This window comes from Lepidothrix coronata, unplaced genomic scaffold (genome assembly GCF_001604755.1).
Source record: "Lepidothrix coronata isolate B3197 unplaced genomic scaffold, Lepidothrix_coronata-1.0 Scaffold11, whole genome shotgun sequence".
In the NCBI taxonomy this organism is placed as follows: Eukaryota; Metazoa; Chordata; class Aves; order Passeriformes; family Pipridae; genus Lepidothrix; species Lepidothrix coronata.
The window spans coordinates 9,514,685-9,540,614 of record NW_016690191.1 but is presented as its reverse complement, the minus strand read 5'-3'; the positions used below and the strand labels follow the sequence as shown (position 1 = coordinate 9,540,614).

The 25,930-nt window shown below is 40.6% G+C and overlaps 1 protein-coding gene across 15 annotated transcripts in view; it reads left to right on the top strand.

Moving 5' to 3' along the window:
- The window catches only part of MYO5A (myosin VA), a 97,847-nt gene that overhangs the window by 8,908 nt on the left and 63,009 nt on the right, over positions 1-25,930 (top strand). For all 15 annotated transcript variants that reach the window (XM_017805169.1, XM_017805170.1, XM_017805181.1 and 12 more), the window contains exons 2-4: positions 10,618-10,728; positions 11,785-11,956; positions 17,012-17,156. In XM_017805169.1, the coding sequence (XP_017660658.1) occupies positions 10,618-10,728; positions 11,785-11,956; positions 17,012-17,156 (428 nt within the window). The remainder of the gene's footprint in view (positions 1-10,617; positions 10,729-11,784; positions 11,957-17,011; positions 17,157-25,930) is intronic.

The window sequence follows — 25,930 nt, the reverse complement described above, 5'->3', positions numbered from 1 at the left end:
TGCTTCAGGTGTGGCTGTAGGTAAGGCTGCCAGGGTAATTCACATAGAATAAAAGCTGCCTCTAGCAATTAGTGAAAGTGGCTTGTTGAGTTTAACTCTTAGGAGACAGTGAGGATGATTGAGAGCAGACTCTTCCGGGCTACTTACTTACACTGTGGTCTGATGAGAGCCCTTCATCACTTGAAGATTAAATGTAAAGGCTAAAGCAGCATTGCTTTGAAGAGCTCTCATTCTGTGTTAACACGGGGCGAGATTTGACATGTGATTTGTTGTGTCATTTTCCAGGATTGTTGTATGGGTAGGTGTAAACTGCACATTTCTAGCTGGACAGTCCTAAGTGTAGAAGAACAGAGACTTCTCAACAGAGTGACTTTCATACCCATATGGTCTGTTTTTTGTAAATGGATATGAAAAATCATGAAGTCTTCATCAATTATCAATGGTGTCTTTGAGTTCTTCCATTTGATTATCACAAGACAAGAGAATTTTGTGATTAGTTTGTGATTTACAGGAGGACACTCTTCCTCTTTGTAGAGACAGAGAAATAACCTAAAAATACTATGAGTCAGTCTAACAATGAGGGAATTCATTGCCCCAACATGGCTTGTCACACGTTATTCTCTGCAGACTCCATGGGTTATTCATAAGTATCTTTAAAGCAGATGACCTCAGTTGTTTTGCTGAGGAAACCAGAGAGAGAGAGAGGTTCCCAAGTTGCCTTATGAGTTAGTATACACCAAAACAAGATATATGGAAATATATTCCATGGAGATGGAGCCTATTTTGCCTGGAAAGGAAACACCAACTGCCTCTGAAAGTGCTGAAAATTGGTGTTACAGGAGATATGGGACAGAAATAGATGTTTTAGACTATATGTATGTTAAAGTAAGTAGAATATGTTTGATTGTCTTCTTGGTTTTAACATAAGCATATAGGTCTGTATAGCCAAGCATATAATTGCTTATTACTATCATAATATTGTAGTATAATAGTTTATTAATAAAGGTTTGTAGTAAGTAGAGTTTCGACTTATGATTTTGGAGATACATAAAGAAGAATTTTTCAAACATGCCAGACATTCATTTCATTGTTCAGGAGATTATCTCCCTTAGGAAAAAAAAAAATGACAAGAGGAGAAATATTTGCAGAAGTTGTTAGAATTTGATGTCAGAGTGCACTTCTTCCTTGTGACAGTCTTATGTATCGGAAGTGTAAAGGTGATATAAACCTTTTGCAAACAGTCAAATAGGTAACACTTGCAGAGAAGAGGAGTGGAGTAGTTTCTCTAAGGCTAGATATGGTATGGTTGAAAGTATGCTTCAGCTTGTGTGAACGGCTTTAATTTCACTTCCCTCTCCAACGCAGAGGTGTTTCCCATAACTTCCCATGCTAATCAAGGTTAGCATTGCACTGATGAAATGGGCTGGTACAGGCAGGACTTGCAGCCCCACTGCTCCTCTGCCCTATTCCACTGGTGGGGGGGGCTGGTGAGGGCAGGGCTGGACATCCCATGGGAAGAAATGCAGCTGCTCTTGCTGGAGAGTTTCCGGTAACACCGGGGCTGGTAACCCCAGTTCTGCTTTCACAGCTTCCCCCAGTTCTTGTGGAGAGTCTCTTAGGGAGGTTTATCTCTGCTCGCTGGTTTTGAGTTTGAGCTTGCCCAGGTCATTCGTACCAGGTCATTCTGGTTTCCTGGTGTGGGGACTTACTGTTGATTACTGTTAATTTCCCATGAAAAAATGATGAAACTAAATACAGCTTCATTAGATGTGCTTCAGTGGAGTCAGGTTGCTGTTTTAATGTGGCAGAAGGGTGTCTGTAGTGTGGACTGGACCATAATACGGTCTGGGTTTGCTAAGTAAAACTAGTTTTCCCTGAATAACTCAAGCTAAGCCAGTTAAACTCCGTTTTAATGATGAAGCTACATGTCAACCTGGGGCTTCTGTGTTGGTCTGTTGAAAAATACTCAGTTAATCTTTGATCTTTAAAACCTCAGTTTGGTGTTTTACTTTAAATGTGACTTTTGGGGGGAGGCTAGGATTAAGTAAATGCAAGGGAGTGCTACTGAACATGAGCTCAACTTTACAGAACAAGACTCAGAGAAGTACAGCTTTATCTGCTATCAAAGTTTGTGTCGAATATATTTCCTTTTTAACTTTCAAATTAAACCTTCACAGTTAAGTCAGCAATTGTCCACGCTCCAGATGTTTTACAGATATGAGAAAATGTAGCCTCATTTCACTTCTGTGAGCTAGGTGATCAGTTATGGCTCTGCCACTTTCTCAGTAACTTCTTGTTTTAAACTCCCTTGCTGTAGCATGGCATGGTGCATCTGTCTGATCAATGCAGCCCTTTATTTTCCCTTCCTGCCTAAGCAAGTTGTAGATACACCAGATAATCTCATGGCAGCGATGCAGATGGCTCAGTGGTGAAGCAGAGACACTGAGACTAAAGAGAGCGCTTCCTCCTTGTGTGTGTGTGAGCCCAGGATGGACTCCCAGCTGCAGCCAGAGCTATGGGCCTGTTCCACCCACGAGCAAAACCAGGGCTGTGCCCTGAAAAATATGTAAGGAACGTGAGGGTCTGGACTGAATTTGTACCAGGGTCTGGAAATAATACTTATTTATGCATTTAGGTAATTATGCTGTGAAGTCTGTGTTATGACTTGCATCATCTCAGTGTTTCCTTTTGTTTCAATTGCCCTTAAAAGTGTTTGTGTTCTTGAATCTTAAATTTGGGCCCCCATGAATTTAATCATAACATTGAGTATTTTTGTGTGTGTGTGTATTCCTTAAGTATAGACTTTTTAAAAATTTTTAAATTGGAGAATTTTCGTAATATACAGTCGGCATTCACTGTAAGCACACAAACATGAAATCATGTATCCTTTTCCTAATAATCTTTCTTTGGTGCAATGTGTCTCATTAGCTTAGTATTCAGGGGAACTGCAGTTGTTTCATTTGCCCTTAAATTTTTGTGGGCACTCTTCTACAACTCTTGTAACATGTTTTTCAGGTTGGATGAATTTTGAGTTTTAAGGAAGACTTATAATTAACTTCTTTTTGAAATCATAGCATGTAATTCAGCTTTGGCCTTCCTTTTGGTGGTATGGATCGAAATGCAGTACAGCAGATGCCTCTCTCTGTGGATATGACCCCAAATGAAGTTTTACACGAGTCAGAATATTTTCCTGTCACTCTGTCTGGGGTAGGCGTCACACTGCTGCTCAATGTTTTTGCAGATCTTATTGTGGTTATTCAGCTGTTTTGTGTCTCAAGCAGTGACCAAGACATTGGTGGGTTTGCTGTAGCTGTAATTGCCTTATTTTTCAAAGATCTTGCAGAGCTGTGTTCATTCCTTTGATAGGTCTAGAAACCAAAACTGTTTCAAACACAAAATTTTCTTCAGCGTTGATATTTCTGTGAATATTTTTTTTTAATCCTGTTTACTTTAAAAGAACTTTTTTTTTTGAGGATTTTACTGAATTAAATGAGAATAGCACACTGCAGGAAGTAAGACAGCAGAACTGCTGTTTCACTGAGGGTTTATGGTGGGTTATTACGCTGTGGGTTTGCTGATGACTGATGGAATATGAGGAGTCCAGTGGGCAGATGGGGCAGGTGGGGAGCCACAGGTCAGTGGTGCAGGAGCATCAGTCCTTGTCCTCGTAATGGTGGCAGGGATGTAGGGAAAGACGTGGCTGCGCTTCCCTTGCAACAGACTGGCCAGGCCACTTTGTGAAACATGTTTTCTTTTTCTGTCATTGATTGTACACAGCCTTGACTGAGCCCTGTCAGAAGCATCAGGTAGGCAAATTCATGGTGTGCCCAGGCAGTGGGTGGTGGCTTCCCACCCCTGCCCAGTGGTTTCAGCTGCGAGTGCTACTGGCATCATGTGCTGAGTAGGTCACGGAGTGCAGGATGTAACCGTGGCCGCTGGCTGAGGATGAGTGGCTGCTTGGGGAGGGTGGAGAAGAGCCTGTGAAAGGGGATCTGTGAAATACAACAGGAGCTAACAAGTGCTGTTCTCGTATGCAGCAGCTTAGGGGGGTGAATGGGCAGTATTTTGATAGCTAAAGTATTGTCTGGGTTAATAACAGCTGATTATAAACCACATCTGTCTCCCTCTGTGTGACATTTTGAAGAGAAGGTCAAGTACAATCAACATAAAATGTAGAAAGCAATGTTTTTAAAGATGAAGTAAATTCACAACTTTTAAACATTTCATGTGGTTTAGCTCCTTAAAAATGTTTCTTATGAAAATCGTATCAATTACAACCTTGGAATATAACTGTTCTTTGATAGATTTGATAGTTTAAAGCAAAACACTGAGTTTTTTGGCCTGGATGTCAGGCCCAGTGTGTAGGTTTGCTGGGTGACAATTTTCTCTGAATTTCAGTGCAAAGGTTGCTAGTAATTGTAATATTTAAAGAAATATAAAAATATACATTTCTGTTTGCTGATCAGATTTGTCTGCATGTGTATAGATACCCTGTGTTTGGGATTTAGGGTTTTTTGCATCAATTTGAAGTAAGGTGAAGTTTCAGGTAGATGTAAGTCAATGGGCATTTTTCCAGTGGCTGAAGATGCAGATCTTGGTGCAGTGATTCCATGTGGGATGCTGGTAGTTTTTGACTGTACCTTGTACATTCAAGGGATGTTGGGCAAATGACATACAAGTTGCTTTTGTTGCTGCAAGTCCCCAGGCCTTAAATACAAAGAATGCCTTATAAAAATGCTTAAAAGAAGGAAAGAAAGGAGGGGGGGAAAAAAAAGCTTTTTATATCTTTATGATTCAAATGTAGTGGATATTTATAGGGTAGATGAAGTGCTCAAGTACAACAGATTTTTTTTTTTCATTGAGCTGTGATTCAAGGAGTTTCCTCGTGCGTGGTGAAGGATGCAGTGCCTTACCTGCCTAACCATGAGCACTGCGGGTGCTGTGACCCAAATTTGCAAACCCAGTGTCAGTGGTATGCAAACTCACAGTGGTGGTGTCTTAGGGGGTAGCTCGGAGCCTGGGCCACTGCTGTCCCCTGGATGCTGTTTGGCTGGTCAGGGAATTCCCACGAGACAGAATAACACTGGGCTTTTGATCTTCCTATTAGGTGGACTAACTGTGTGAGATTGTTTCTCAGTTAAAACATTAATGCAAATTGTCACTTACATTTCCCCCCCTATATATCATGATTGAATGTCTTTTTAAATTAATGCTTTCCAAATATCAGGCCTTAAACTGTACAAAAGGTCTATAAATGGCTGTTGCTGAGCAACAAGACAGAAAATGCACTCCATGCCCAAAGAGTGCTATTGCCTTTAAGAAAATCGATAATGATTCTGTTTCCCTTGGGCCATAAGAAGAATTGAGATGGGTTGGTCAGAGGTTTTGCAGCAGCCCACTTGTCATGAAGATGCTCTGCTTTCCAGTCCTCCCTGGTCACCTGGCATTTTTATGAAAGGAGAGTAAAGTCCTGTGTGTCTTTGCAGAGTGCAGCCACTTTGTTAACAGGGGTGCAGTGTGTGTCCTTGGGACTGCCCATGTGTCACAGGATGGCACAAATTTTAGTGGTTTCAGCAGTGGAAGAAGCAGGACCTCCTCCCACCTCCCATGTGAGTGATCATGATCCCTTTATAGGAGATCCAGGGTGGTCAAGTTAAGACTTGTGTTTGACTGTTGCTCACCTGGTCGTCCACTTGCTGATGTTGATACTGTAAAAGCTAAACTTTGCTGTTTCAGGTGTTTCCAGGCTCAGTATTGTCATCCTTGGCGGTGGCACTGTGAACCAGGCATAGGGGAAAATATAAAGCTGAAAGGAAATTATTCTAATAGCATCAGATTGTGTGGTCAGAGCAAGCCTGTCAACTCTGACGACTTTGTGCTCTGTTTTGTTGTTATGACTTACTGGCAGAGATACTTTTCTTTTACCAGCTTAATAATGCAGCCAGCTCTGTCCAGGTGGCCACGTTCAGTCAGCAATAGATTCACATTGAATGGTTTTGGTGAAATTTGGCTTTGACTTTCACCAGCTGTTGCTGTTCCATTGACTCCTTCAGCTCCTGCTGCCAGAATTGATCTCTTTGATCCAGTATGTCTTTGATCCAGACATGAATGAACTGCTTTATTCCTACCCAAAACCAAGGTCATTCTTGAAAGCAAAGGGGGAAATGTCCCTTGTATTTTTTTCATGGTGAAAGACTGTGGTTATTGAGGCTGTCTGTAAATAAAAAAAGAGGTGATCTCTGCTGGAGTGAAAATTGTACAATTTCATTTGTATGGGTAGATCTCACTGAGAAACCAGGGACAATTTTCTGTGAGCTGAAATTTCCTTTTTCATTCTAGAATGTTGATCATTTCATGAACTCTTTCAGCTCTTACCCAAAGAGCAGTTAAGCTGGGAACATAGCTATATCTCCTCCTTCTGTGTCTGTGATCATGCAAGGGAAGTAGAAAACTATTTGACTGCTGAAGTGACTGCTGAGCTGCTTGCATTGCTAATTCCGTTCTGTCAGCAATGTCAATTAGTACTTCAAGAGGTTAATATCTCAGAAGAGAGGCTTTGTGAGTCATATGGTCTCATTTGATAGATAATTATTATAGTCTGCTGATTTCTTCATGTGATCTAAGAAGAAATCATGAGGTATGACAGAATGCTGTGTTTTTCTATTATGTTTTCTTATTATATAAAATTGTAATAATCCAGCCAATCTTCTGACCCACCAGTAAAACATGAAAACTTCTGTTTCTTCTCTGCTGTGAACTCTTTTAGAGTCTTTCTGTAGATATCAATAAACCGTTGGCTTTCAGCAGCCCGCTTTTCCTTCCTTGGACAAAGTATGGTGCTCCACGCTTCCATGGGATTTTGGAAATACTGGGATTTTTTACATTAATCGGATGAGGCTGGAAGAGGGTCTAGGCAGGAAACTGAGATTTGAGATAGTCCTGTCACTATGCATTTAATTATTTGTTTTCCTTCTGAATTCAAGGGCATCTCATCTGTTTACCCTTAATATTTTCACTCTGACTTTTAAACTATTTTAGATTAAGGAATGGTCCTTTGAATGCTGGGCTGGAAATATGCCTTTGTCATAGGGTGGAAGGATGTGCTGCATGTCCTTCCCATGCCTCTTTCAGTCCTACATTTCCAGTGAGGAGAGAAAGAAGTCATCAGTGGTGAGCCAGAATCACACTCACAGAGAAAGGACAACATTATTATCTGGATAGCAAAGCTAAATTTATTTGAGCCAAACCAATACTGAAATATAAAGTGCAAGTCACACTGTTGGTAAGCTTGGGCTGACATGAAAGGTAGCAATACTTATGTAAAGTTTAATTTCACTGCCTTTCCTTCAGTAAATCATATTTGTATCTCCCCTATCAGAAGTTTTAGTCAAAATTTGCCTTGAACTGCCATAAAGAGTAATGTATTCATGGATCATAATCAGGCACGATTACACTAAAGTTCATTTGATTCTTGCTGTAACTTTTATTGTCATTTCAGTGCTTGAATTTTAGACGTTATTGTCATTTTTAGCCTAGAACTTCCTTTTTAGATGGCTGATTTGTGTCAGTGTCTCTAGAAGTTTATCTTATTTTAGTCTTATTTTAATGTTGTCGTAAACATGGTTTTATATACTAGTAAATAAAGAGGGATGAATAGCAGATACTAGAGTAAGATATTTCCTAAGAGAGAGGCCCTTGGTCCTGTTTCCACCAGTGGTGGTGCTTTGTTTAACTCTATAGGGTTGAATCCCACTACAGGCTAGGCAGCAATGGGATTTTAGTGTCAACTGATTATATAAAAGATAGCATGAAAATCTGATTTTGCTAATCATTCTGCTAAATTAACGAGGTGAAAATGTTGTGAAATGACTCAGTGCTTGTAATTAGGAACATCTCTCTCTTTCCTCCCACCCGTTCTTTTTACCAGGTGTTTTCTTTGGCAGGGATTTAAGGCTAGGCACTGATGCTAGAGATGAAAAGCTACAGCCTAGTGCTCATAGGATGACTTTAATATCTGTAGGGTTATGTCATGTGGAAGGTTCAGCTGTCTGTAGTAACCCAGTTTCTATGGTGATCTGTTTTCTGCTTTCTCTTTCCCTTCTCTGGACAGTAGAAAATGTGCAGTTTCAACTGAATAAATTAAAGGTGCCTATTTCATGGTGCCACAGATCACATAGTTAGAAACTGCTACGCAGCATTTGCTGCCTCAAGTTAAACAGCATTTGTGTCTTACAGGCTGCTCCTTTTTCACATCAGGAAACGTTTCTTTGTGTAGCCTAGAGGAAACCAGCCTGCTGATCTGTTTTGCTAGACAGCAATTAAATGCTTTCCTCTTTTCGTGTTACATTTGCTTTGCTTTCTGTTAATTCCTTGGAAGGAATATCCCGTCAGAAATATTGGGGATGGGGAAGTTTCTGCTACAGCTTGGGAGTAGAACCTGGTCAAAGTGTGTTATGCATTCAGTCTTCAGCTGTGTCTGATGCTGTGGCATCTTTGTGTTAAACTAAAAAAATTTCCCTGATTTCTGGCAGGATTTTGATTTTTAGGATTTTGTTTTGTTGTGTTTTGGATCTTTTTTAGTAATAGAGAGTTCTCTGAGCAGGTACATTGTGGTATGTTTGGATGTATGGAGTTTATGAAGTATTGATTTTATGATTTGAAACTATGATACAAAATTGTGAATTGAAATTATTATTATTATATGAAATCACGAGTTTATGATTTATGAAGTTTTATGGGGAATCCTTTGTTTAAAAACCAAGCAGAAAGGAAAGAGAACATTCCTCCTGAGCACTCGACTCGAATACTGCATCTCTGTCATCAAGTACTGGTTAATTGTTTTGGAACTGTTCTGTAGTTCCTGTGGGTTTGTACTTGCATTGCACATACACTTGTTAGCACACACCTTCGTTTCAGCTCAGGCAAGGTTTCTTACCTTGTGAATTGTGGATACAGGACTGAAAACAACCAATCCAAGTGCCCAAATCATGGCTTCTGCTGCTGCTTTCCTCCGTTGTTGTCATATATAATGCTCTGTGAATGGCAGCAGCATGTACTGAAGAATTGTTTTGGGGTATCTTTCATTTTTCAAATAATTTGTCAGTATTTTGGGGAGTGAGGAAAAGTGTATGTAAATACTGAAGTAGTGTGGCACTTTTGTACTGAAAACACTAACAAATAGCTCAAAGAAAAAAATAAACCACACAACCACAAGTTTACTACAAGGAGAAAAGTTTCTTGTATTTGTATAAAGTAGATTCTTAGGGCTGTCATTAACATCCAGTGAAGATGATAAAGAAAGAGCAGGTGTGGGAGCGTGACATATTGTGTAATGGGAACAATGAAAGTGAATTTTTATTTACTTAGTTCATTATCTGTCTCAGTAGAGAGAATTGATTTATGTGTGGCACAAGCTTCTCAGGAGTTTGGGAGCTTTCAGGATGAAGGCAGCAGCACTGCTTTAAAGGCTGCCATGTGTTAAGGGTAAAACCAACATGTTTGGTCGTGTCTTGTCTTGCAACAAGAAAGCAATATGAAGTTTGGCATGAAATCTTGCAGAAAATCCCTAAGAGAAAAAAGCAGTTTGTAATTTTCAGTAGTGGGAAAACTGGGTTAATAAGAGGGGAAAAAAAACCCTTCAGCATTCTTTGAGGCAGAGGATGCCATACAAAAAAAAGTTGTGTAAGATTAGGTGGTGAAGCTGTATGACCAAATGCAGTTTTCTCTGCCATGAAATGCCGTGCTTTGACAAATACAATGTAGTTATTTTGAAATAATTTAGTGGGTTGAGGATGTTTTGCAATGAAGTGAGTGACTATACCTCTAAAGCCAAGAACCTGTTTTGTTTGCAAAGGTGGTGGGTGTGGGGTGATCTCAGTGCTCTCTAGGCATTTAAGTTCAGAAACTTTAATACATTAAAAGTGTCACAGCCTTTTCCTTGTGTTACTCAAGAGCTGTTTTCATTTGTGTGGTTTTGCATGTACATGCAACTGTATAAGTAACTAGATGGTTTCCATACACTTTTAATTCATTCTTGAATATGAGATAACCATTATATCTTCACTCATTCAAAAATATGAATATTCTTTCTGTTTTTGAAAACAAGTCATATGTTTGTACTGGGTTACTTTTATGAATAAAGTTTCAGTGAAAATGGCCATTAATGGGAATCTTGTTTGCTGTGGTGTTTTTTTCTACTGTTTGGAGGCTTTTTCAACCAAATATTTTCATTTTTTTTCTTTGGCATCCCGGATATAAACCATTTTAAGCTTGCTCTATTTGTAACTACAAAGGAAAGAGCTTTTAATCTCTCTGAAAACACTGATTTTTTTTTTTTCTTTGTAGATTTTCAGCATTGAATGTGTATCTTGGAACACTTTCTGCATGGAAAATGCATTTTTCTCTGTGTAGGCAATAAAATGAAGCTTGTGTAGCCTTTTAATAATAGAACAACTTATTCACCTCAGATGTACTAATTAACTTTTCTTGCTTAAGAGTCTGTCTGTTAAACATGTATTTAAAAAAGAAAAAAAAAAGTTTTGGTGTCCTGTGTATTGATGATTTAACTATAGTGCAACAAAAACTCACTGATCTTTTGCTGTTGTTGTTGTATTGCAGTATGCCAGGGTTTGGATCCCTGATCCAGAGGAGGTCTGGAAGTCAGCAGAACTTCTCAAAGATTATAAACCTGGAGATAAAGTCCTCCAGCTTCGACTTGAAGAAGGCAAGGTAGGTCTGTGTGTTGTTCGTAGGTTGATTGTTCTTGTTCTCAACCAGAGATCGATGCACCTAATGCAGGAAGCTCTACTGTCAAAATACATCTGGTTTTAGGTGTGTGCAATTAGTCTTGTCCACTCACTTCCTGTAGCCTTTTGGTGTGCTAAATTTTACCGTTTAGTTACAAAAATCGATTTTGCTTTATTTTTAAAGTAAATTTAAAAATAGTTGCTTCTATCCACTCTCTTATGTTCAATCACATCACCTTTTTCTACTTATGCCATCAAAGCTATAACCCTGGTTTGATATTCCAGGGAGAACAGTGTTGCTAGGAGAACAGTGGTGCAGAGAAGGAACAGTGACTTTTAGGTGGAGCATAACCATCAGAAAATGAATAAAGATAAAAAGGGCAAGGATTAAGGGCACTGCAAAAATGATGCTGTGTGCTGTGTTGAGAAATGGTGACAGGTCTACTGGAAGCTCACATCCTTCTAGTTGGATTTTGTCATGGCAGTAGCAGGTAAATAAAGTGATTTTAGACCTAGAGACAGATGCAGTTAAAACATCTGTGTTAGAGATTAATTTATATCTGCAAAAACTGTAAGTAGCATTTTTTTCCATTTTTGCATTCTTCACAGCGTTCTGCCAGTGTTCTTGTGTTGTGTTAGTGTGTATGAAGCTGGCTATAGGTTGGTGGGAGTCTGCTTCCCCTGCCTGTTCTGCTCAAGAGGAAAATAATAGGGGAAAGCTGGTCAGATTTATGATACAGTGTATTTTGGTTTATTTAATAAAAAGGTATGGCAGCAAAAGCATGGGGTTTGCTTAAGTGATAGTTTAGAAAGATGGCATCTCTATACAGTTGCACATTGTACATGTAGAAAACCCTTTGAGGAAATTTTAAATGACATTTTTTTGAGAAAGAATAGCTTAATCAAATCACCAGATAATTTAAATCTTGCATTGTGTTTTTGTAACTTGGGCATGTTTTGCTGGGAAGAACGGCTGGAGGGACCGAACTAGAAATGTAAACAGCAACTCTTTCAGCAAGTGTCTCCAATTGATTTTCAGGACCTAGAATATTGCCTAGATCTGAAGACAAAGGAACTCCCTCCCTTGCGAAACCCTGACATACTTGTTGGTGAAAATGACCTCACAGCGCTCAGTTATCTCCACGAACCTGCCGTTCTGCACAACCTCAAAGTTCGATTTATAGACTCTAAGCTCATCTATACCTATTGTGGCAAGTACTGTCTTTTCATACCATCATCTTTGCAGAGAATTCCCTAGACAGGAAGAGGAGAGTAGTTTGTTGATATGTCTGCCTTTAACTTGAAATTGTTTAATGATAGGGCATGTTGGGCTGTTCTTAGGAAAACCCCCATGTTTGTGGTCATGTAGGCTTGACAGTATTAAGGTTCAGAGAAAACTGACTTCACTGTGTGTTCCTCTAGCTTCCCAAGAGACTCTGTAAAATGTATATTCAGCAATTTTAGCTTGCCAGTAGGATTCCTGTCTGGTTGGTGTTCCCCTTAGGCTTGCTTAGGTCAGCATGGGCTGGAGGAGGGGCCTCACAGGGTGCAGATACAGGATGCCTTGGTGGTTGGTGAATTTGTTGCCCAACTATAACCTCTGTTCCTCCACCTCTGTTGGAAGATATCTGTTGGAAGGTAACAGTTCCTGAGGCAGTGCTTGTCCTATCACAGTTACAATTGATTTTGGTTTTAAAAGTACTATTTAACTCACAGTAGAGGTTACCCAAACTTGTAATTGCCTGTGGTACTTTCAGATGGCCAGAATGGGGAAAAGTTACTTCAATGATCACTTTTATCATAAGTGCAAAATTGTAACTGAGTGGTCTATTTTAAAGCACTGTGAGGTAGTTTAGCCTCAAAATTTAGACTTGATGCTTCTGAGATTTTTTTCTCTGTGTGCATATGTTTCTTTTAAATCTCAGTGTTTAGACAAAACACATTGCTGGCTTTTAATATAACCTTTCAATATAACCTAAACTTTGTAATTTTTTAAAATATATCTCTGGTTTATCTGTACTTCTGACATCTGTTACAGCTCCACCCATGGTGATGGGTATGGAGAGCTATGACAAGCAGCACGTTAAACATGTTGTGACGGACAGACTGCAGGCATTAACATCCTGCTGCATTTTGCTCACTCCGGCTGTTCCTAATCTGCAGATTCTCGGCAGAGTGCATCTGTTCCCAGTCCTGCTCTCAGCAGTGGCCAGATCACAGAGGACTGGATCAGACTTTACCACCCCCTACTTGCAGCCAGACTTCACTCCTGTAGGAGTGGGAGATGACTCATACCACATCTCGTCCCATCATGCAGTCAGAGCGCAGAATAATTTAGGTTGGAGGAGACCTCTGGAAGTCTTCAGTGAAGCTCCCTGCTTAAAACAGGTCTGACCAGATCAGGTTGCTCAGGGCTTGGACCAGTCAAAGTATCGGAGTATTGGAGTATCATCAGTGATGGCTGGAGATACACCATAGCCTCTCTGGGCAGCCCCAGCTGAGTGTGCGTGTTGTGGTCCCAGCCCTGGGAAACCACCTCAGTTCCCCCAGGGGAGACATTATCTGTGTTCCTCTCTGTAGTGCCCCCACAGCAAAGCTCTTCTGTGAAAGGGCTTTTGTGCAACTGGAGTCTCATGGCCTGAGCTTGTAAGGGGTTTTCAGTCTCAGTTTGGTGGTCTCATGCCTGCTAAACACCACCATAGCCCTCCCATCAGACAGCCTGCCCAGACTGTGTTCCGACTGCTCTGTGTTTGGCAGCATTTGAAAGGCTTTCTAAAGGAATGTGCTGTCTGCTGGTTGTGTTTCGCTGTGTTTGGGAAAACGTGAAAACAGCACGTTTCATGTTTTCCCCAGTGCAGCTGTAGTGGTGTTTTTGGCTGGTTTTGTCATTTCTCATGGGGCTGGAAGGCCTTTAGCTCTTCAAGGATGGGTCTGCCAGAGGGCCTGGGATGGTGGAGCTTGGTCAGCTGGTTTGCTTCCAAGCAAGACTCAAATGATTCTGGGAGCTACATGTGGGTTTATCAGAAACGTGTGGATCCAGTGGGGTGGGAGTTCCTGGTGGTCAAGGAGAAGGCTGTGATGGAGGTTCAGCCCTGCTGAGGAACAGTGTGCTGTGGATTTATTCTCTTGGGATGTAGGAAGTGTATGTTATCTTATAAACTAAGGAAAATAGAGTTGGCATGCCAGCCTTTAAAAACTTGATCCTTTGGCCACAGACATCCACCTTGCAAACTTCTCCATCAGTTTCCAGTGTGAGTAGAGGTTACTTCCCCTCTACAAAGATTATTGCCTTAGAGCTCTGCCTGCAGGAGGGACTGCATTTGCCTCCTTAATCTCACTCACACATTAGCCAGGTTAGTTTAAATACCCCGTGAAGGTGGTTTCAGCTAACACAGCTGATGTAGCCCAAAGGAAGTTAAAACCACTTCAATCCACCAAGAGAATCAGGGTAACATTGTTCTCAACCAGCAGAACTAGAACTGAAATGCATGGATGGATAGATGTCCAAGGCCCTAGAAATGAATTCAACCATGCTGTCTTAGTGTAATATGTCAAATTGATATTAAATTCTTCAAAATTTCACCTTGAAGTAATGCAGACTTTTAAACAGAAAACCTGATTTCGTAATTTCAAGACAGCTTTTCACCAGCAATTCAGAGGTGATTTATAACTTTGCTTTACTACTGGGAATATGAACTGAGGAATTAATGAAGGAGGTTGAAAAGTGACAAAGGAAAATTTGCTTACATGGAAAAACTGCTATGGCTGTGATGAGAACTCAGTGAATACTGCTGGTTAGTTCAGATTAGTAAAAAGTACTGCCTGCTGTGCAGGAGAGTGAACTTTAATTTAAATTAATAAATTATTTATGTTTATGTCCAATATGGCCTCAGATGGGTGAGTACGTTCAAGATAAAAGAACTAGATGCACTTACTTTGGTTATATATAAGAGGAATGGCACAAAGAGTAGCCAGAGTTCAGTTTAGTGTAACTGTAGAAACAAAACCACACATAAATCTGATTTAGGAAAGGCTATATTTCTTAAAATAGCAATATGATTTAGTGGAGATAAAAAGAAGTTATATGTAAATTAATCTGGATTATAGCCCTGTGAGACAGACTGATTTCAAAGTTCTGCAGGAAGCAAATAATTCCTAACTCACTTGTTTTGGTTATTTCCAGATGGTAGTTGCTCGTTGATTTTACAGATTGCTACTGAAGTTAAATGTTTTAATATGATGGAGACTTGTCACAGGGCTGCTTTTTTCAAATTCAAGGGTTTATTTTTGCCAGCCTAGCCAAAAGCAGGAGGGAATTGTCTGAAGGCTCACACAGATTTTTTTTTAAGTCTCTTGGATGAGACTTGCAAGCCTGGGAGGCTCAGCTTGGTAGTGCAGCCGTACTTCATTTTTTACTACTTTTTCACAGTTGCAATGGGCAGATGTTAAACATCAACATGGAAAATATTCCTCGAGTCTTCTAGTACTGAGGTTGCTTCCCCTCCCTAACCCCCCTCTTATTTTCTGGGTCTTCATTACAGCACTAGAACTTGGCATAAACGGTTATAGAGACTTTTCACTGGAGTTCCTGAGTCATTTCAGTGAAGTCATGGCTGATGGAAAAACACAGCCTCTCCCTGCATGGGCGTGTCGAGACATTAAACTTGCCTTATATATGAGGAAATAGATTGAGATCTCTCAGATCTGTTCCTGAAATATATTCTGTTGTTTATAATGTTTTTGCTATGGCTTGTGCTTGATATATAAATGCATGACAGGATTTAAAAGTGGGATAATGCTCCCAGCACCAGTGCCAGACTGTAGATGCTTTCATTTCCCTTCTCCCAGTTTTTCGATGGAAAATTTCTTAGACAGACATCACAACACTGTGATCTGCACAGAGCAGGGAGCTGAGATCTGCACTAAGGAAGTCTGTGCGTGTAAGGCTGAATTTCTGAGCAAATTTAGAAGCGAGTTGAGTGCTATGGAAACGCTTCTGGTGCAGGTTCTTTGGGGATGGCTTGTCCAAGGCGCATGTGTATCAGGCTTGCTGTAGTCACTGTGCAGCCATCTGCACCTGCACTGTCACTTTTAGGCACCAAAACACATATATGGAAGAAGAAATTATATTTTTAAAATGTCTACAGTTAAAATTAGAGTTTCTGTTTTCCCCTCCTTGTCACACTCTCAAGGTGAGGAGGAATTGCCATGTGAGGAGAGCACAGCTGGGTCTCACATGGCAGTGATCAGTGTTTTCACCCCTGCACAGGGCAAATAAGTGTTCCCTACCCATTGTAAATGCTGCAGGAGAGAGATGTGTAAGGAATCTTTGTCAGATTATCCCTGTGGGCAGAGCAGTTCTCATTTCTCATGAAAAATAAAATGTTTCCAAAAGCATTTGAGGTCTCACTTTGTGTCTAGGAAGTTTGTACAGAGTAAGACTTAAGTTTTCCTGTGTGGAGAGAGTGAAATAATGGCATGAGTTCAGAAGTGCTGTAATGATGAATGGTGTTAACAAAGCCAGATATGTGTTAAATTGGTATGGAAAATGGAAGAAAATGGAAGGTGTAAGTAGTTACACACACAGATGTGTAAGATAAATGTTTTATGAAGCCTTCTAGAGCTGTAATTACCTAATTTCCTGACATGACTTTATCACACTGTGTTAGCCCTATGAAATGTGTCTACTGTTTGGATTTTCTGATCCCTTTGAGCAGGAGGTTGTCCTGCCTGACTGGCAGAGGTTACACCATGTCTCTACTTCGTTGCTTGACACAAAAACCGAAGGAGTTATTCCTGGATACAGTACAACAGCTGAAGGGTTAACACACATCACATACCCGAACTGGCAGTCAGCAAGGTCATTAATTCACAAATCACATTATCATCTGTAATTCACAGTAAAACACAGGGAAGTACAATGCACGTGCATTGCTTTACTGCACCAAACAGGCAGTGTTTCAAGTTAACACATTCTCAATCTGTTTTTTTTGTGCATGCTAGCTTTAGAAAAGGCAGATAGAGAGAAAACGTAAAAAGTTGTCCCTGATGTGTTTACCAAAGGAGAGAGGAAGTAAACTCTTGTGACACTTTTTATACACAAAACTGTAGTCAATAAATATCTGTTGAAGTCAGTAATATCAGATCCTTATTCTTTAGTTAGTACTTTTAGAAAGGTTTGAACAATAGTTGATGTTAAAGCCATTTTTGGTTGCATTTATTTTGAAACAACTTTACTAATTCCTTTTGTTTCATTTCCTTTGTAGGTATCGTTTTAGTGGCCATAAATCCTTATGAACAGCTGCCTATCTATGGCGAAGATATCATCAATGCATACAGTGGCCAAAACATGGGGGATATGGATCCACATATCTTTGCAGTGGCTGAGGAAGCATACAAGCAGATGGCCAGGTTTGTACACCACGAGTCTTTTAGGTCATTGTTTTTCTGAAAGGAATAGAACAAAGTTGCTGGCCAACGGCCTTCTCTTTAATTTATAGCTTGTGAAATATTTTGCAAGATCCATCTTTTATCCAGTGCTTTAGTACATTTCACAAGAGGATAAATTGCCTAAGTTAGTGAACAGTAAAGCATTATAAATGCTGTGGAGTTCATGGTCACTGACAGTTAACAGGAATTACCACAGATCTCGTCAGTATTTAGGGCTAAAATTAGCCATGTGCTTTATATGATTATGTTGTTTTACTTTGATTAGCAAAATGAGGAGGTACTTTTTAATCAACAGTGGATTATTAAAGAGAAAAGTGCCAGATTCTTGGCTGTTTTGTATTTATATGTCATAATGACAAGAGAAAAGAAATCACTCGGCTTATGAGTGCTATTATAGGCTCCTGGTCGTGTTGGTCATGTCCCAGCTACGTAATCTGCCTGTGGCTGTTGTTGACTAGAATTAAGAGGGAGCAGAGGGACGATGGCACAGAGCGCCTGAAAACTGAGTCTCTAAGGACACTGTAACAGCTGTGCAGGAAATCCTCATTTCTTTAGATGTTGCATGAAATGAACTTGTCACCCAAGGGCAGTGGTTATCAGAAACTTCTTCCCCTTCACCCCAAGAGCCTGCAGTTTGGGGAGCTTTTGAAATATTTCGTTTCTAGGATAAAGATCTTTTGGGATACTGTGTGGACTTTGGTTAACAAGATGGTCCCTGGTATCCTCACTGGATAGCTGCCAGCTATTGGTACAGTTTTCCTTGTTGACAATATAGCCTGTGATTAAATTAATCAAGTAAAAGAGAGGGAGATCTCTGGATTAATTGTGATGACCCTTAAGCTGTACTGCAGGTGGGGGAGGCAAGGGGAGAATGGATTGAAAATGATAAAATCTTCATCTTTGAAATTAGCTATCTGTTCATTTAAGAATCTGCATAAAAACTAGAATGAATAAAATGCTCCCTAGGCTGTGAAGTAATCAGGTGTATATGTGAATACAGCGATTCACAATACCCACATAATTGATAATTTCAGAAGAAAACAGTACAATACAGTACAGCATTTTATGCAAAAGAACCAGTGTTTCAAAAATACTCTTGTTGTGGTTTAACTCCAGCCAACAACTTAAGTACCAAACAACCGCTCGCTTACTCCCTCCCTCTCCCGCTGGGATGGGGAGGAGGAACTCGTGGGTTGAGATAAGAGCAGGTTAATAATTGAAATAAAGTAAAATAGTATAAAATAATAACAACAGCAACAACAATAATAATGAAAAGGAGAGAGAGAAAAAGGGATAAAACCCGAGAGAAAGAAGTGATGCACAGTAAAATTGCTCACCACCCGCTGACCGATGCCCAGCGTGTCCCCCAGCAGCCCTCAGCCATCAGCTGCTCACAGCCAACTCCCCCCAGTTTATATACTGGGCATGACCTTCCCCTGTATGGAAAATCCCTCTGGCCAGTTCGGGTCAGCTGTCCCGGCTGTGCTCCCTCTCAGCTTCCTGTGCACCTGCTCACTGGCAGAGCATGAGAATCTGACAAGTCCTGGACTTCAGGTAAGCACTGCCCAGCACCAACCAGGATGTCTCTGTGTTATCAACATTATTCTCGTACTAAATCCAAAACACAGCACTGCACCAGCCACCAGGAAGAAAATTGCCTCTCTTCCAGCTGAAACCAGGACAACCCTACATCTGCACTGTCGAGTGGCAGAGATATTTGCTTTGCTTCCTTTTTGCTGAGAAAATAGGCATACAATCTGGTACGGAAATACAAAGGCAGAACTGTGTGTAATGACAGGCACATCTGTATCACGGCTCTTTCATCACTGCTCTTTTATACAGGCTTGCTGCTCAAGTCCCTCTAAAAGCTCTAGAAAATAATTTATTAGCCTGATTTTATGTCTGAGACACGGTACAGGGACCAGCAGTTATATGTCAGTGAGGGATGTCATCCAAATTCCCAGAATTTTCGTTCTTAATATTAACCAGTGGAAGTAAGAGGTTGAAGAGGGATCTCTCTCCGCTGGCTGACTCTACCACTGTGTGAAGGGGGTTTACCTCTCACTGGTGCTGAAATTTCGAGTTGCTGCATTGCCTGTGTTCTGTGGCCTGTTAGCTGGAGCCTGTGCAATGGAAATGTCTGTCTGCCATGACTGGCATTCTCTGCTCTCAGGGGAAGACTCGGGGGACTGAGATTTTGGCTGGAGTTTCCACTGTGGTTTTTCCTTTTTGTTTTAACTGCCTGCTCTCCAGCTCTCGCTGCACCCTCCGGCAATTCTGTCCTGAATAACAACAAATAAGACGCGGTAGAAGTTAGTTTTTGAAACAAATGATGAGAAATTATATAACCATGGAAATTACCTTAAATAATCCTTCTGCATTATTTAATTAATTCCTTTGTGTGACTACATGTTAGAAACAATTTGTTATTCTTTTATGACTGACAGTACTTTAACTTCACCAATACTTTCTACCCTCTGAACAAATCACCTGTTACTTCTGAATTATGACGTTAAAGAAAAAAAAGTGTGCAGTTTTACATTTCTGCAGCTGGTTATTTAAAAATGAAAATCAGATTGTCTGTGACTGTTTTATTAATGCTTTAATAAGTGCATTGAATATTCATATGGTAGCTACTCATATGGCATTAATCTGCATTTATGCATGAAATTGGTGAGATTTATTTTTCTCTTGTTTATAATATTTCCTAACTCCATGTTTAAATGATCACTGGAATAATTAGTCATGATGCTCCTATCCATAAGGCTTCAGAGAGCTCTTCTAAATATTTACTCCTTAGGTCTTTTTGTTAATTTATAATTTAGTGATTTAGAATTTGTTCTTTCCAGCTCCATTAATTTATCTGCTGTGCTGAGAAAGTCCTTCTGTGTGCATGGTTATAACTAAGTGATCTGTGTAGTCTTCATCTGAAGAAAATGCCCCATGGCAGCAACCAGGAAAGCTAGTGATTGCACCATAAATATTTGCATTGGATGCTCAGAAAAATACAGTGCAAAAATGTTGACCACTGGAATGCCATGGTTAGAGCACACATCTGGCATGAAAAATGATATTCAGCAACTGCTTGGGGTTAACTGCAGTGTAAAGCAGCACATAAGGATACCTTTGCATGTGACATTTCTTGTGCAGCGGGAGCCAAATGACGTGGTGTTTGTGGCTGTGGGGTGGTGGGCCCGTTTTAGCAGCCAGTATTGCCTCTTCCAACAGCAGTTCCATCACCAGTTTCCAGTGGAGGGTTAGTGGAAAGGAACAAGGCTCATCTGTGACAGTGTGACATAGCTGACAGTGAAATAAGTGGTTACTGTTTGCTCGGTAGCTTCTTGTCTTTTTCAGTGCAGGAAGATGTGTACAGCTCTTTTAAGACTAATCTCACTTGGAATTATTATTTCTTTTCTTCCCTTCTCATCTGTGCCTTTGTACCTTTTTCCTTTTCTCTCTCCATCTCCTGTGGCTCCTCTGCACAGACTGACAGCTTTGTTTCCAACACCTTTCCTCTGCTGTGCCCAAAACAAGCAATGAACTAGTTTCACAACTGCACTTTAATTGTGTTAGACTTAGGTTTATGTGTGCTTCATACTTACCAGTAACTGTTGGTTTGGGTAGTATGAGCCTCCAGACCACAGGTGTGAGGGTTTGGAGCAGGTCTCTTCCTCTGTTTTTTTTGGGAAGCATTACAACTTCAGTAGGAATCATAACCATCAGCAGGGGTGGCTCATTTTCTTTGTAATTCAAAGAAGCCTCCATTTTTAACTGTATGGTTTGCAGTAAGACACTGATGATTATACTCTTGAAACTGTTAAGAATTGCATGAGACCTGCAATTAATGTATGAGACTTAAGATTACCAGTGTCCTAACACAATTAGGGAAAGAAGTTCAAAATCACTCTTGCACAGGATTCCTTCCCCTGCCTAGTTAAGGGTATATTGCAGTAATTAAGATAATGAATTTTTTTATCAGAACTTTGTTGGTCTGATTTGTTCCATCCTACTTGTGGTTGATGATGGATAGAGCAGATTCAATTTAATAAATTAACTGTGAGATTTCCTTCTGATTAATTAGTAAAGTTGTCTAGCATCATGCAAGTTGAAAGTAATGTTTGCAAACAGAATTACATACTGATGAGATCTATATAAAACTTAATGAATACCAGTGTGAAAAGCAACAGTTTTTAGTGTCAATTTCCAAAGTTTTGCTTTTTTCAATTTGGACAAAATATAATGATTTATTCAATGTTAGTGTGTATCTTTTCATTAAATTACCTGTAATCAGCAGGCTGCCTCTCTGTTTTGTCAGATTTTTCAGTGTGTGTCTGATGGCTTTCACCTACAGGAAGGTTTTTTTTCTATCACTTTTTGTTCAAAAGAAAGCTTGGTGAGCTGTTGAGTAGGTGTTTTAAAAGCAGGTGACTTGACTGACAGTCTCCACTTACCTTAGGCATCCCAGCTTATCCCATCTGATCAGCTGCTGCTTTGCTTCCCGGTGATAAATGGATACTCTGTTCTCCCCTGGCAGAAGTCAGGAAGGGGATGATTAACAACGGAATGAGAGCCTGCTGCAGTGGGTGCTGGACAAACATACAACAGCCTTCTTCCACTTTTGACCTTGACATAGGACTTCTTAAATTAAATATCTACCTTGAAAAGAAGTGGTATTTTGGGGCTTCTGATGTTAAAATTAGAATGAAAAGGGGAAAATGGTCCTTTCTGATGGGATGATTTTGGAGTAGTCTCTAATACTTTGGGTCTGACGTTTCGTGATGTTACAGGTACAAGACAGCAGGTGGGGGAATCAACTTGATATAACATAAGGGACCTACTTCTCTATGCAGTGCTTGTTTTTAGGCAACAAAAGGGTTGAGTATGGTCCTAGCTGGAAGCTGGAGTTCATGTGAGGTGTCCTGCTGGTAGCTAAGCAATGAGCTTTCCTAAACTGTTGCAGGAGCGACCTCTGACTAATCCCTAGATAAATCAGTTGCATAGTGCTGGCTCATCTTTGTGCTCCTCTGGAGTGCAATCTGTCATGGGTTTGTAGCATGTGCTGACCTCAGTTTTCTTCATTTGTATGTGCTGGGAGATGTTACCGACAATTCATGGTCTTTTCCCCTTTTGACGTTTTTACAGTCAAGAGCTGTGTTTCCTGGGTACAATTACAGTGGCAAGTGGTGCATTTTTTTAATTTAAAAAAAAAGGTGCATCTTCTGGTCGTGAGAGTATTACAGAATGCTTTTACCAGACTCTTGTTGAAGAGGAGCAAAGATGCTTAACAACCTGAGGTGTTTTGGAGCGGCTGAGTTTGCAGCTGGAACAGACTTGCGAGAAATCAGGTTATGCGTAATAGTAATATTTCACTTTTGTTTGACACGTTCCATGAGCAGATTTCAAAGTCCTCTACAGAAGAGATTAGTATCATTATTACCATTTTGTAAGTTGAAATGGGCATGGGGAGTGGGAAGGCAGCTTTGAGTTCAACAAGGCAGCAAAAGGAGGGCACAGAGCCCCTGAATTGAAAGTCCTGGTCCTGTGTCTGATGCCTCAATCACATCAGCTTGACAATAAAATACTTGAGAATAAAGTACATAACTGATAGTGCAGCAGTTCAGTTCAGTGCTTTCAATGTACAAAAATGAGCATGCTGTACTTTTCATGCCTTCCTTTCCTGCAGCATTAAGGGGTCTCTGTGCCAGGTAACAACTATTGCGTAATAACATTTGCTTTCACAGAAGACTTCATGTGTTCCAGGCACTTGACAAGCATTCACCAAAGTCTGTCTCCTCTAACACTAGTGTATCAATTTCTGCTTGTTTAGAAGACGAGTAAGGCAGAGGTGGTGTGCTGTGGCTGTGCCTGGATCAGCCCACAGTTGGTCCCAGGCACTGAGCTTCCAGTCCCTGTCCTGTGCTCAGAACATCCTTTTTTCTCCAGCAGTTAAAGATGTCAGTGAGAAATGCTGCTAGGCTTAAAAGAACAAGCTAAACTGGAAATACATTTATAAATGTGATTAAAGAGCATGTTTTATTGCATTGATGCTTCGTGCCTATTAAAAGTGAATGATTTTACAAAGAATTCATTTACTGCTTAGTCAGGAGCAATTGTTGTGACTCAAGGTTGCAGCTGGAGAATCCTCTGAATCATTAATGCATGGCACCTATGAAGACTGGGATGTGTCAGGCGTGTTAGATCCAGATAGACAAAGTAAACCGATGGGTACAGGGTGTGCAGGTGCAACAGACCCAGAAATGTGGCTGCTGTTCTGTGTGAGAAGTGACACTTGCTCCTGGGGCGAAAGCACTAGTGACTCACTTTTTCATTGCTTTTGTTTTCCCCCCGATCACATCGCCACAGAACGGTTCAAAGTGCTTTAGTCTCTGATAATAATCCTGAGCACTTACACAGCACTTTGCACATTCTGGGCGTTTTACAGTTACCTTGTCAGTCCACACACCAGCCCTTTGAGGGTGGAAAATGTATCTGTGTCAGGCCGCACCTTTTGGGATGTGCCAACACAAGTGGATTTGGAGGCTTCGGCGCTGGGAACGCTGTGATGACACTGCTCTGCAGGCAAGGAGGGGCTGTGCCTGCTGTTCAAAGCAGCACTGCAAGAAGGAAACTTCAGAAATTAAGGGAAAGGGTTTCCTGCTGTCGGGGTGAAGGTAGAGCGCTGGGGTGGCACTTGTCAGGGCTGCCTGGTTGCAGGGAAGAACTTTTCCAGAGGAAGGTCACCTCCCAGGGAGAGGGGCTCAGCAGCAGTGGAGAGAATGGCAGGGCATACCTGTGCAATGTGGGCTGGAGGAAGAAGTTGGAAAGTAAGAGGACAAAGGAGGGTGCTTTCCTGTGTTAGGGAGGTCACCACCCAAATCCAGAAACAGGGAATAACAGAGTTTATTTAGGGCTGCAAAGAGCTGTGTTATTAAAGTAGTTTGTTCAGAAGGTTGACGAAGGACAAGATGTTGCCTCCTGCCCTCGATGTGAGAGGTGCCGGGAAGGCAGCCCGGAGCTGGCTGCTGCTGCTCTGCATCAGTCCAAGAGCATTAGAAAACTGCTGAATGAATTCTTGCTTATTTATTTATTTATTTATTTATTTATTGAACAGTTAAATTACTTCTGTTTGAAAAGCAAATCCTGGGTTTGTAGAGCTGCCAGGTTTTATAATGGCTTCTAACAGATGCTGCATGCCCTGGGCTGAGTTTCAAAGGCCTTTGCGCTGAAGGAGTGTGGCTGAGCATGCACAGCCTTGTTTGCTGCCACACAACACCACCCTTAGGCAAAGGTGAAGCTAAATATATTGCATTGACTCGTGTTAAACCTCCCAGCACTGGTGGGTTTTACAGCTGCCTTTTATTTTAGGATTAGTGTAGAAGCACTTTTGGTCTTTTAGAAAAACGAGTAACTGTAGCAGTGGGAGCATCACAGAAAAGTGGAGCAAAATGGCCCAAAGAGTGAACCTGGGACTTACCCTGGCAAGGGGCTGGGAGGACAGGTCTTGGGGAGAGCCCAGACTGATGAGTCTGCAAAAAAAACCTCCTTGTATCTCTCCCAAACCACATTTTGAGCTGAAAAAAGAAGTGTGTCCTAGGAAAAAAAGTATATTTTGGTTTCAAGTTTATGATTACTGATATTTTTAGGAAACACTCTATTTATTTCAACATTTATTGAAATCAGACCTATTTAGTGAGCCTTCAGATGAGTTGTGCAAAACCTTATTCATCTTATACCATGGACTTGTCCTTCTGGTGCTTTATTCTTTTCCCTGCATTTGTCTGCTGTGCATCCTCTTTCCTGCATTGGAAGATGCCAGTCCCTTGAAGACAGTGCTCCCTTTAGCCTGCTGGGCCTGGCCACCTGCAGCTGGGAAGTCCTTCCTAAATTTCTTAATGAGTTAATCAAGCTGCTTTCTGTGAAGCTCACAAAACATTGAACACTACAGAGAACTCTTGCCTTTATATTGATACCTGATGAAATCTGATGGGTTTCACAAAAAGGAGTTCAAAATCTGCTCTGTGGGTAATTATTCCAAGACTGAATGAGCTGTTTGGAACATGTGCAGTATTAGATGTATTTTTCTATTCTATGATTCTTTGATCAACAGCAGTACTTCTGAGTTATTTGGGAACATCAGTAATGCAGTTACAATGATATTTAGCACTTCCACGCTGCTTTTATTGTGAGTGGCATTGTGTAAACTTCATTTATTTTGGATTTGTTATGAGACCCTCATGGAGGGAAAACAGTAATTATTATACAGGTTTTTTTAGTCATGCTCTCAGATACAAAGATGTGTGAATGTTCTAACTGTGGATACTGCAGGTTATTTTAGTCATATGCTGCCACAAACATGCAATGGGGATGCTCAGAGATTGCAAAAAATAGGATGTTTACTTAGGTCAGAGTTCTGTTTGTATTGCTGGAGACATTAAATCATGTCAGATGTATGTATGTGTATCCTTGAGGGGTTTGGAAATCTACTTTATGGTGTAGAGTGTATAGCATGAAACAAAGCTTAAAGTAGGTTTTTGTTGGTCCCTGGTTAATCCTATGGCTGTCAGAGCAGCTGCAGCTGATGGAAGTACAGCAAGATTTCAAACCTTGACAGCATTTCAGAGTGAATCCTATCTGACCTTCTGACCTTTCAGCAGTGTCATTAGTTTTTAAGTTATTTTCTTGGGTTGTTTATCCTGCTACCATAATTTAGCTGTAGGATGGCAAAGCACTAAGTT